We start from the raw sequence: 13,484 nt of genomic DNA, 5'->3' as shown, positions 1-13,484 counted from the left end.
CTCTCTATATATTTGCAGAGACATTGCATTAGTCAGCAGATCGAGGACTACCGGTGTACGTGACTTGTCCTTTTCCAGCACTCAATCGAAAGGTAAGAAGGCCTTCTCAGGTCCTGAAATATATATATATAAGTGCGGTACATATGCAGGGGATACGACTTCTCCAGCGCCAGGAATCCCAACTAATTAAGTTGAGACCCCTATGAAACTCGCTTTAAAAGCGCTGAAACCAGGTGGATATAAAGCTATAAAAGGGGGTTGTCAGCTGGCTGGAATCTTGAAAATGTTTTATTCAAAAATTGCTAAAATATTTGGAGTGAGTTAAAAGTTTCCTCAGACGAGTCTGTCTCTGCTAAGTCTGTATTTATGTTTGTGTTTGTCTTTGTGGAGCATTTTTGCCTAACTGAGGGAATTTATTATATAATCTGGATTGGGGGAAGGGGAGAAGCTCAACGAGCATGACAAATTTTCACTTTGCGTCAGGGAAAAGTTGCAACAAACTTGCAACAGCGAAAATAATTTCGCTCCTCGTTGAAAGTCAAAACACACAGCCAGAAAAAAATGCTGTTAGGAAGAATAAGGGAAGGAAAAGAAAAGAAAAGCGGAGGGAAAAGCCCAGGACGACTACTTATCTGCCAGGACAGTCAGCCAACACTTTTGGCCAGGTGCTGCCAATTTGGGCGTTAAGCAGTTGCCAGGACTCTCCAAAGTCCTGGGATCCTTCGAGGCGGGGCGAGAACAACTTAAAGTAAAGCCCGAAAAGAGGCCACCAAAAAAATCGGGGACTGACGGCCAAAGTAATGTGGCAGCCAGCTCAAGTGCAGTGGGGCGTTGTCTGTCTGAATGCCGCAGGGGGCGTGGCAGGCATATGCATATAGCCCGGCTTTTTGCTTTCTGCATTTTGCCTTTCGCCTCTTGCCCAGAAATATGTGTCAACAGAGAGGCGAAGGCGAAAGTTTGCTCTGGCAACTAGTTTCCATTTTATTTAGCTGACAGGTATGCTAAAAGCTAAAAAACGACCGAGAATCGGAGACCAAGTTGAAAGTAGTCAAAAGTGCGAGAATGAGTCCTGCTGCATGAATACTTTTTGGCAATAAGGAATGGGAAAGTGGAAAGTGGTTGGGGAAGTTAGGAGGTGCCTCCTCCCAAGGACAATATGTGTGACAGCTGGCATTGACTGCCTCGCATGATAACAGAAATAACAATAACCGGGCCAAGAAACAAAAAAATATGAAATAGCAACAGCGGCAGCTGAAAGGGTTAACAAATGGCAGTCGAAACTTTGGCGCGACTGTCAAAATAAATGCGAAGCAATTTATGAAATATTTATGAAGTGTGACATGGCTGACAATAAATATATATGGGGCTAGGAGCCGCCCCTTAGCCACCCAAAAAAACCCCCAGATTTGATCGAAACAGACTCCAACTGGCGCTGACAAGTGACGCGAGCCAAGGACAAATCCGGATATTTGTGCGCCTTAATAAAAATGCGAATAAAACGTGCGGACGTCATAACTTGGCCAACTGATTGATGGCTGTGTTTCGTCTGCCGCTTTGCTCCTGCGTCATTTGTCAGACACGAAAAGGGGGTCTGGGGAGTTCATGGGTCAGGGAACTTGGAAGGAAAAAGATAGAAGATAGAAGACAGCAGACAGCCAACCTAAACCTAAGCCAAAACCAAAGACAGGAACTGCAGTTTGTCCAACTGACCAAGTTTTTGTAGCTGTCGCTTTATTTGCAGCTCAGCTAAATGGAAAGCGACTAACCCTTAGTGGCTCCATTCCTGGCCAGTCGACTCCAATCCCTTCCCACCTCGCCAGTCAGTCAGTCAGAGCCAGTCAGTCAAAGTCAAGCACGTCCGAGCTGCGTTCATGTCACAGCTTAAAGTTATATTCGCATGATATAGGAACTGAACAGGACTCGCACGTATATCTACCGTTTACCGCAAATATTACACAGGAGGAAAAAGAGCGGAAGCAATAGCTACTACTACTTCATGGGTGTAATGTTATATTTCGAAGAACATATTATCTGATAAATTTCCTGAATCAATTATTTAGAAAATGTTTTCTTATGGTCCTTTGACACTTAATGTATTTTAAACTAGCTAACATAGAGAAATAATATATTAAACATTTAAGAATTAAATTAAAGCATACATGCTTAGGTTGTCTTGACTTAAAAAAAAATCCAGTCAGGTACTCGGAGATGAGCAAGGGTCATAATACCCTAAAGCCTTAAAATGTCCACTAACTTACTGGATTTATTTACAGGAAAAATTTGAATTTATATAATAAATGAGAACATACATGATATGATATATGTACTTTGTTTTGATTTTTTTAAATATAGCCAGTGACATAAGGCTATAATAATTATATTGATTAAATGAGGTATATTAAAGTATATTTCCAAAATTTCCTTTGGTTTTATAATATTTGAAACAAACGATGAATTTAGGGTGATATTTTTGTGCATTTTGGAAATACAACCTTATGTTAATCGAAACATTGCGCTTAAAATAATAATCAGCAGATTTATCATGAATAAATCATCCAAAAGTAAGGTTCCCAAATTGAAATGTCTATATATGAACCACTAAGATATCCCTTTTTCCGCCGTGCACACAAACCCGCTGTGGGGCTGCTGATGATGATGATGATGCGGCTGGGCCCGAGGATGCTGCATCTGATGGGGGACTGCCATAAACAACTACGAGTCTTCCGGCATAAAAACTTATTGTTGACAAAACCTCATGACACACAGGCGTGGGCCGAGGGCTGGAAGGCTGAAAAGGGGGGCCTGGGGTATATGTACATATTGTTAAAGTCCTGGCCCGGCTGGTGATGATGCTGGTGTCCTGGCTGCCACAGCGGAAGTGTCACCATTTGTCAAATAACGAAAATTGAAAACAATTTCCACATAGCAGAGTTCCGACTCTGGGCTTTTGTCTTGATCAACCTCAGACAGACGGGGGGTTTCTCCCTGTGTGGGTGTATCTATGTGCTTGTCTTAAGTTTACCGATACGGCAAACAAGGCCATAACGAGGCGAGTTTCTTTTTAAAGCTAAGAATTTCCATTGCTGGAAAATATTATCTGGCTCCCTGGGAAATTGCTTGCGTGGCTGTCAGCTTAGCTGCGGCTTTGCTCCAATTTCCCACTGGGTCGCCGTCATCATTGTTGTTGCTGCGGTTGCTGGTGTTGCTGTTGCTGTTGTTGCTGTTGCTGCTGCCTCGCTCTTTGTCGACACTTCTGTCACACTTTCACACGCCTTTTCCCTCCGGCGAAAGGACTCGCCCCTCCCCCCCTTGGGCACAGCCCATTGTTTGCACGCACACCAGCACACCGAGCCGAGTTTCCCCGAGCAGCAACACACACAAACATATGCGTTTCTCGCTTCGAAAGTTTAATCGAAATTATAAACAACAAGACAAATTGCTTCTTGTTGCAATTTTCCCCCAACGAAACATTACTGAGAACCCGTATCCTGGCAGGCCATTGTTGCTGTTGCTCCTGTTGCTGTTGTCCTGAATGTTGCTGGTCATGTTATTATTGCAGTTGCTGCCCGGGCCCTCCTTTAAGTTGATGTTGCTGATTTTCCAGCAACTATTACTGTTGCTGAGGTTACTTGTAATGCTCGAAAGTTTTAACGTTGTTGCTCCGGTGTGCTAATGGCATTAGTTGCTGCTGCCGCGGTTCATGTTGCTGCTTTTATCTGAGCAACTGAGCTTAAGTTGGTCTAATGTTACCTCAGCAATTAATGTTGCACTGTTGTTTTTATTGAAGATGTTGCTCTTGTTCAAGTTGCACACACTGCCAATGTTGCTGGTTGTTATGGTGTTCCTTCTTTCCCTAAAGTTGCCGCTGCTGCTGCTCTTGCTTTCATTGATGTTGCTGTTGTTCATGTTACTTTTTCTGCTCTATGTTGCTACTGTTACCGAAACAGTATATGTTGCTGCTGTTACTGGGATGGCAAATATTGCTGCTGCCCCGCATTTTGATCATGTTGCTGCTAATGGTTGCCGTTGTCAATTCGGCTGATGTTGCTCCTGCAACAGCAACATTGGCCCAACTCCTTGTTATTGCTGCTGTCCAGGTTGCTCCTTGATGTTGCTGCTGGTGTCCTGATTGTCCCCGTTAAAGTTTCTGTCTTTAATTTAGCGATGAGTGTGCTGCAGACCCATTATCCCTGCTGTTTCTGCTGCCAACAATATTATAGTTGCTGCTGTTTTGCGTGTGTAGTGTTGCTAGATGCTGCTGCTGCTGCTGTTGCTCCCATTTTCCCTGGGGGAATAATTTCCTTGGTAATTGTTTGTCGTCAAGGTTTGCCGTAGCTGGTGTTTGCTTACTCTCCGAGATGAAGAACTTAAGCCAGGGAGATCAATTTGTACGCAGCTTGCATTTAATCTTGTGCCAAGATGCTCTATCTGCGTGTATATTCAAAGATTTGAAAGCTACTCGGTCTAGACGGTGTTATACATATATAATATTTAGTTCATCCCAAGATGAATGAAACATCTCGCCTGTTTTTACACTCCACTGAGGCTTTTTTGCCCCCATTGCCACTTCGATTTGCGATTCGCTTCGTCGCTCTCTGTTTTTGTGATTCTGACATGAAGGCAGAAAGGAGAAGTTTGCTCGTTTGATAAATGACTCATGAATGCTGAGTGAGGAGTCGCATAAATCTTATGATTTATGCATAATCAACAAATTGATTTTTCATTTGCTTGTAACGCTCTCTTTCAGCTTTTTTCCCACGCCACGCCCCAGTTTTCCCATTTGGCCTCCATTCAGGCCTTTTGAGTAATTGGCTGTCAGCGAGGCGTTGCATGTGTGAACAGAAAAAATGTGGGTTTATACTATACCTACATGGGAAAGCTTTAAAGATGTCGATTAAAGATATATTTTGTATAATGGAAAATTATAAAAAATGCTTTAAAACATTATGCGACTTTAACCTTTCATTTGTTAGTATAAAACGGATTCATTGTTTTTTTTTCTCTGTTAAAGAGCGTCGTTCAATTTTCCTCCTCTTGTGTAAAAATCTAATTACGCACATGTGCAGTGTATTTTTTGATTTGCTGCTTGACGACACACTTAAAAATTCCCAGAACATGTGAAATATCTCCCCAGACATCGTCACATATATTCAACCATATATATCCTGTGGTTTGCTTCTCTCAAGTGTGTTGTATGTGTTTTTCAGGACATTTTAGTTTCGACTTTGCTTTGATATTTAAATTGAAGCCATCAAGTCATCTTCAGCTGCCTTCGTCTGGCTGCGCCAAAGTTTTCATGTATATTTTGAGTACTTAATCCTGCGGTGTGAGCCACTTCTAATGCTCCTTGAGCCCTGAACTTTGGCCAGAACGATGAGATGGAGATGGGATGGAGATTGCGATTGAGATTGAGATGGTGATGGTAATGGGGGAAGAGACAGCTAAGCCGGCATAAGCATCGCATCATGCCACGCAGCACTTATCATCGTTTTATTTAAAATTTATAATCGAAATCAATGTAATGAAGCATGCCCGAGTCAATAACTCAAGTGACTTTCGGCTTTCCATCCGTCTAATCCCCCCGGTTTACCAACCCTCTTTCTCTCTGTTATTGCGACAATATTTTATGCAAATCACTGGGCTGGCTGTCGATAGCGACGATAACTCACTTGACAACTGACAATAACTTATTTACACTTCATTATGCCAGTCAAGCCGGCAGTCAGGAGCCAAAAAGCCAGCCCAAAATCCGAAATATGCCCAGTGCCAGTGTGACTTATTAATTTATTAAAAAATACGAGCATAATTAGAGAGCACTTTGGCCAATGACACTTGAAATGCAAAATTAAGGGGAGGCCAGCAAAAAGTGAAGCCGTTGCCGTTGAGCGAACAATCAGCGACAGTGTTGCAGTTATTTATGAGCTCGATAAATTTGTTTATGGGGGTAAAATGGAAAACCCAAGGGCCATGGCCAGGGAAAAGCCAAGTGACAAAGCAACCGAGCGTCAAATGAAGCCAGCAGGAGGCTTCGCAACGGGCCAATTCAATTTCCAGGGGGCCAAAAGGGGCAATAAAGTGGTGGGGTTCGGGATGAATCCACCGCGGAATCTCGTGAATTGGGCCAAATGAAATATGAGCAGAAGTGAGAAAGTTAACAACATTAATTAGCATTTTTATGGAGCACTTTCCACCAGCCCCGGGAACAATAAAGCCAACGAGTGGGCAAATAAACTTGAATGGGTTGGTTATCAACTTTGATTCCAGTTTCAATTTTTCGCCACCTCAAATAAGGCGGAGTTTATGACAGGGCCACAAAAAATCAAATCCATTTGTTGGGAACGGGTATATTTCGGGATATTTTGAAACACAAAATCAAGACCATGAAAATCGAATTTTTTCTGCGAGTCATTTCCAACCGGGCCTCTCTTTTACGATTACACTTTAATAAAGAGTTATACATAAGTTAAAAAAAAATAGGATCAATAGATTGGTGGGGAAAATAAAAAACATGTTACTAAGTTGTTAAATCATTTTAATATTTTGTTTATTACTTGAAATCCTTTTGGGGTTCAAATAAATATAAAGGTAGCTTTATATATGATGAATTCATCCTCCTAATGATAAAAAGACACCAAAAAATGATTTGAAACAATTTTGTAAAAATATTATATTGTTAATTCCAAACATATGTTTAATCTTACAGTTCGAATTAGTTAAATCATTTAATTTTATAGAATGATACATTTAATTTCCCTGAGTTTCTTTAAGTGCTGAATAAGATAAGCCAATTTTATTGACCACGTCATTCTGTTTTGTTCCGTATTTTGCAGAATCCGCTCTGCCGAGCGATAGGAATAAGCTCGCCATGTTGCCGCATCATCAGCGCCATAAAATGGCGGCTTCGGCGGACAGCGCCATCTGCATCCTGCTCCTGTCGCTCCTGCTAATTGGGGGGTGCCTGGTGGCGCCCACCGAAGGACGCGCCAAGGAGGACCGTCGCACCAGGGGGCGTGGCAGCAGCAGCGGCTCCCTGTCCTCCTCCTCCTCCTCCTCCTCCAGCAACAATGCCTATAACTATGGTGGCTCCTCCTCCACAGCAGGCTCCTCCTCCGGCGGCTATGTCTTCACCAGCAGTAGTGCCGTGAACTCCGGCAGCACTGGCTACAGTGGACCCATGGACAGCACTGGATTCTGCACAAGACGGCGGGACATGAAGTTGATGTGCTACTGTACCCCGGATGAGAACCATGTGCCGGTGCAGAAGGCCGAATGCTGGGTTTTCTCGGAGGGATTGCATCAGAACGACACCACCTGGACGCGATTCTACCAGCAGAAGCGTTTGAGGGAGCTCAAGTTTGTGATCCAAAACAATGCCCGATTGGACTATATACCCACCATGATCATTGAACCTTTGAAGAACCTGAGCAGCATTGTCATTGAGTACTCGCAGGTGGAGATTGTCAAGAGCTATGCCTTCGCCAATCTGCCCTTCCTCGAGAAGATCATCCTGAATAACAACCACATTATGGCTTTGGATCAGGATGCCTTTGCCAATCACATCAGGCTGAGGGACTTGAACTTGGAGCACAACCAGATCTTCGAAATGGATCGCTATGCATTCCGTAATCTCCCGCTTTGCGAAAGGCTTCATTTGAATAACAATAACATCAGCACTCTTCACGAGGGTCTTTTCGCCGATATGGCCAGGCTGACCTCCCTTAACTTGGCCAACAACCAGATAAATGTGCTGACCAGCGAGATTTTCCGGGGATTAGGGAATCTGAATGTGCTTAAATTGACCCGGAACAATCTGAACTTCATCGGGGATACTGTCTTTGCGGAATTGTGGAGTCTGAGTGAACTGGAACTGGATGATAATCGTATTGAGGTGAGTTCATCTTAAATTGAAGTAGCCATATAAGATATATTACAGAAAATATCAGATGGGTAAAATCAATAAACATCAAAGAACTTTGAGTAACTTCGGAAAAACAATCATATGTGTCCTCATAAATGACCCTAGGTAACTGAATCTCTTGTAGTTTCCCCCACAAAAAACCCATTTAAGATAAAACATTAATTTCCAGATTGATTGGGTTTTTCAAGTGCGCATTTATAGCATTCGGAATAGTTGTTTGAGTGCTCTTATTTATGGCACCTCTATACAGCAATGCAATCTGCGAGCACCGAAACTTCTCAATCAACTCTAATGCAAGTGGATTAAAAAGATTTGTCTGCCTGGGCCACTTGGTCAACTTGGAGGAGCTGACTTAAGAGGCCATAAATTGCCGAGTGGCCATAAGAAACAGAAGGGACGAGGGCAGGCCACCATAAATGGCACATCCTTGGGGCAGGGACACACGGACATGCAGACAACTTTTTGCTGGTGTCATAAATTCAATTCGAATGTCTATTCTTGTGGTGATTTAAGTGGTCACTCAGCATCGCTGGACCCGTGGCCATTGGGGGTGCAAATATGATAAATAGATGGCTAAATTATGTTTTCGTGTGGACAAGGTCCGTCGTCCTGGCTCGTCCTGGCTTAATTCGCACATTTACCCACTGGACAGTCGCCTTTCGGCGCTCTGGGGCAAACAAATGTGAGCCGCAAGTTAATCTACTTACAAAATATTGAATAACAAATCATGGGAATAATGGATTTATGGCGCTCCCTTCCTCGGCCATCTGATACGGGCACCAGGACCCTTCTGCGTCCTGGCGGCCATAAAAATGGCCAGCGTGTGTGGGTAAATAGAAAAATGTCGCCTAACACTCACGGAAGCGAAGTTATGCCAGGCAGCCGTATGAGCGTAAATCCTGAATATCCATATCCTGGGCCAACACTGTTCCTTCCTGCCGCTCCTCCTTAGTTTTTCCCATTTTACAAAGTGCTCGCATATCATGTCACACTCAGACGACTCGCATATGTGTCAGGCCACTAGGACAGGACTTTAGCAAAGGACACTGGGCCACTCGAGAGCAGCCGCTCAAGTGGGGTCCTGTTCGGCTCGGCCTGGCTTGGCTCGTCTCGGATCCTTTGCCGCATTGTCATAGCCATAATGATTGGGCTTGTTATCGCCCACGTTGCGCTTTGTTTCGAGACCCGGATTCCAGATTCCAGATTCCGGGATTTGCCTGCTCCCAAAAAATTCCCTTTCTAAGCGAAAGCGACTTTGTTAGGTGTCCGTGTCGTTGTCGCCTTCGATAAAAGCAAATTGTGTTGCATGTTTGGCTGGGGCTTCCCCGTCAGCTTTTCCTTTCCCTTTTTTTTTTTGCTCACTTCATAAATCATTTGCCGTTGAAAGGTTCAGGTCCCACACAACATAAAACGCTGCATGTGCGGGCGGTCCAGGGATGAAGATAAACAGATAATCGGGTTAAGGGGCTAAGGGGCTAACCGAGTGCATTAAGGTGAAAGTGTGTGGGAGAAATTAACAGCTTTAAGCAGCTTTCGCTCTGCTTTGTAGATTAGAATAGTTGACAAAGCCATTACTGCACTAAGAAGCTAAGAATGTGGAAAAGCGACCACAGAGTAGGTGAAAAGTATGTCTCTTAGAAAAAGATAGTGGCTTAATTTTCCTATAAAATATACATTTTGGCCTTTGGTATTGAAATATATATAAATATATGAAAAAAAAGAAAGAGATTTTTAAATACCACACACTTTACTGGTTTTTGAATTACCTTTTAAAATTAAAGTTCGGTGTCTAAAAGAATGCAATGAATAAATTCAATGTTTTTCTGAGCTTAAAATATATTGCTGCATACTTTTAGACACCTAAAAGTACACCCCAATTATATTTACTCCATTTTTATTTGTAAATTCCATCGAATCCCTGCCCACCCATTAATTCCGTTGTCATAACTTTGTTTACCCAATCCGCACATAAATCGCTCGTAAATTATATTTGTTCGCCGTTGCCAGGCTAATAAATTGGACGCGTAGGCATCGAAGGATCGCCCATCAAACTAACAAAATATCGCAATAAAATATGAGCACATTCTTTTATATGTCAATCATCTGGGCAAATAAACAAACATGAGCCGAGATTGCTGGGTTATTTTTCAATGCCACATCACCGGGGCAGGGAACTTTGGCACATGCTCCTCCGCCTTGGCGGCCAACATTTAATATGCATAATTTTTCCATTTCCCCAGACAAAGCATATTGAATATTAAATAATGGCTGAATACGCCGCCTTCACTTTCGTTGTTCGGCCGAACAAAACAGAAACCAGAAATGAAATAATATAAAGGAAAACACACTTTTTTCCGTATAATAAAATTCAAGACAAACGAATTGGGACATACAAGTTAAAAAACAAAAAAACCAGAGCACATGTATATGCATACGTATGTAGGTGTGATTGCGCTTGTATGTGTGGCATATACATACACATAAATAAATTCGCAAACAAACAATGAAGACAATGACAACAACAATGGCACACGAAAAGCGAAACTCTGTGAAAAACAATGAAAATAATACGCAGAAATGCGGAAAAATGGCAGCACGAAAATATTTTTCGTGTTTTTCTATGCTATAGACGTGTGTGGTCGTTGTGTGAGAATAACATTTTTGCACCCGCAAACAACAAAAAATTTATGTTTAATCAAATTGCCGAACAAACTAGGAACTAATCTTTTTAACCCCATTTTCCAGCGAATTTCCGAGCGAGCTCTGGACGGTCTGAATACACTGAAAACCCTGAATCTGCGCAACAATCTGCTGAAGAAGATCGACAACGGTCTGCTGCGGGGAACCCCCGCCCTGCTGTCCATCAATGTGCAGGCCAACAAATTGGAAACGCTGACGTTCTACACATTCCAGCCAATTATGGACAATTTGGTCAACAGCACCAGTGAGCTGCTGGTGTCAGGTGAGTGTCCCGGCCAAAAAACTAAGATACCGAACGGAAACTACCAACTTTGACAGCCCATCGAGCGACGGGGGAGACGTGACAAAAAGCTGACAAGTGCACAAAATGGAGCACTGTCAAAAGTCCGAACTTGTTATAATTACACATACGCCCCGTTGGCCCCGTTTGGCCCATATGTGTGTGTGTGTGTGCATGTGCAGCCAAATGAGCCGGAGGGCCATCAACTTTTATGCCCCTCGCCTTCATTAAGGAAATGTCGTATCGCCATTGCTCAAGTGTGCACTTCCCACTTCCGCCGGCACTCACGTCCTGCCACCGAACGTCCTTTATGTCCTGTTCTCGTGTGTGTGTGTGTGTGTGTGTGAGTCCTTGTGTGTTGTGCACAGTGTGTGTGTCTAAATTAGTCATTAAAGTGCAATTTTGAAGTGCTTTGCGGCGCGAACGCATAACAATAAAATATCTGCCTGTCCTGTCGCAACCACTTTAGTTCGGTTTGCCCCGGCGGCTAATAGCGAGTGCAATTAGCGGGCTGATTAGCCCAATTAAAGGTAAATGAAAATGAAATAGCAAGTCGCTGCTCTGCGGCCTGTCATTTTCGGTTGATTTTTACCACTTGTGCAGCTGAGAAATACCACGAAACTAATTTTACCAAGTAAAGTTCGAATAGTTACATTTATTTTGGTGCTTAGAGCTTGGGCATCTTATTTGTATCCACTGATAGTAAAGTAAATCAATTCTGGAACCAATATAAAAAATATACAAAAGTGTAAAGAAGTATGCAACATTATATTTTTAACATAGGAGACCTATGCTTAAATTTCTTTTTCACTGCCTACCTTTGGGCGGTTTTAAATGTGTTCTTAAAAACAATATTTTGTATATTTAATGAATAACGTCTTTATTTTTTCCCTGCATGATTTTAGTATTGTCTTTTAACAAACCTTACAAAAGTGTTTAAAAGTAGGCAACGTTATATATATAATCAAAAAGTTGTCTGGGCTCATTCCTTTTTCACTGCCTACTTTTGAGCTCTTTTACAAGGGATATGAAAACACCAGTAATTTCTCTGCCCATCACCCCATAACTTTTTGCAATCAATAGTGGTAAATAATAGAAATCAAGGACTTTCAAGGCCCCAGGCAAACGTTTAACCCACTGGGTGGCCACCTTGAAAGAATCCCTCTCTTTGTAAGCAATTTAAGTAATTTTATTTTGGGCTTAGGTTGCAATTAGACTTTGGCGTTAGCGCAAATGCTGCTGCTGCCAACAAAGGGAATGGCTTTCGCCCATGGAATACATTTAAATATTTAACAACAGCCTTCAAAATCACATTTCCCTCCGAAGCACCAACTCACACATGCACACAACTTAATTATCACCCTCACCCATACAGAGGCATTTTTGCTAATGGTTTGCCATTAGCATGACTCATTTGCAGTTGCAGAAAAAAAAGCAGGAATAAAGCTGGCACGGGAAAAAAGGACGAGTGACGATGAAACGTCGGAATGGCTGAGCGCATTGCCAAACAAATGTGTGTGTTTGAGTGAGCCACTGTAATTGCATTGGCAGACACACAAATTGGCTACAAATGACTTCAAATTGCTTTAAACTACAAAATATTTTCACATTCGCCCCCCGTTTACCCCGAAAACTTTTTAATTCATATGCAGTGATTATCGCCGCACTCTGCCACATTTTCCGGCCTTTAACATTGGGGCTGAATGCTTCATTAGAGTCGAAAGCCGAAAGCCTAAAGTTCAAATATTTACATACGATTTCCTGATTAAATTTGCACAACTTTTTGCGTTCAAGTTAGTAGCTCCTAATGAGGCTAAATGCTTTCTGTCAGTCAGTCACTTCACTTCAAACGGAATCCCAGAGAAATGTGAATTTTTTTCCCCAGATTGAATTGAGGATTTCGAGGGTTCCGAGGGAGAAACGCTGCTCAATTTAGCGAGCGAGGGAATTTATCCAAGTGGCAAGGCAGTGTAAGATGGCCGAGTGTCGAAGGTGGGCGGTTGGCAGGGGGGCTGTGCCAACTCGAGTGCATAAAAGCACATAAAAATTGCAACAAAATGGCCAAGGACATGGGAGCCAGGACACGAAGGGACTCGCAACAGACGTTGACGCTGTCGGCCAAAGATAAACTCGCACTGGCAGCCATAAAACGTGACATGTGGGGGTGGTAAGGTGGTAGTATGGGGGCCCCATCGCCATACTGGCCACATCACACATTCCACTGACAGGCGGCATTCCCCGGGTGAAAGTATTTGCCTCGCCGGCAACGACTAATCGATCAGCTGATGGAATTCCTTGGCAGCCCGTTTCCAGGGATTCGCCATCCAGGTGAGCACTGGCAGTCGGCAAAACTATTTGCCAAAATGCTCGTCACACGTCTGGGCTCCGGGGATTTTCCCGGGCAGCTCCTCCGGTTGCCAGGACAAATGATCAGCATGTCCTCGCCCCCAAATTGCAGCACATGCATCAAGCTCTAACTGCCTGGCAGCCTGAGGTCGATAGTTGACTCTTCATTTCGCGCCGTGATTTGTGCAGCCACTTGAACTCTGAGCCCGGACGTAATTGCCATTGACAGGCGGCATCTAA

At 43.1% G+C, this 13,484-nt stretch overlaps 1 protein-coding gene across 2 annotated transcripts in view; it reads left to right on the top strand.

The window, feature by feature from the left end:
* The window catches only part of LOC119553235 (connectin), a 149,234-nt gene that overhangs the window by 121,058 nt on the left and 14,692 nt on the right, over positions 1-13,484 (top strand). For both annotated transcript variants that reach the window (XM_037863503.1, XM_037863504.1), the window contains 3 exons: positions 19-92; positions 6,831-7,888; positions 10,664-10,880. In XM_037863503.1, the coding sequence (XP_037719431.1) occupies positions 6,866-7,888; positions 10,664-10,880 (1,240 nt within the window). In that variant the 5' untranslated portion in view covers positions 19-92; positions 6,831-6,865. The remainder of the gene's footprint in view (positions 1-18; positions 93-6,830; positions 7,889-10,663; positions 10,881-13,484) is intronic.

The sequence above is a fragment of the Drosophila subpulchrella genome, chromosome 3L, assembly GCF_014743375.2.
Source record: "Drosophila subpulchrella strain 33 F10 #4 breed RU33 chromosome 3L, RU_Dsub_v1.1 Primary Assembly, whole genome shotgun sequence".
Taxonomy (NCBI): Eukaryota; Metazoa; Arthropoda; class Insecta; order Diptera; family Drosophilidae; genus Drosophila; species Drosophila subpulchrella.
The sequence above is the reverse complement of the archived record's forward strand: the minus strand, read 5'-3'. Positions and strand labels throughout refer to the sequence as shown.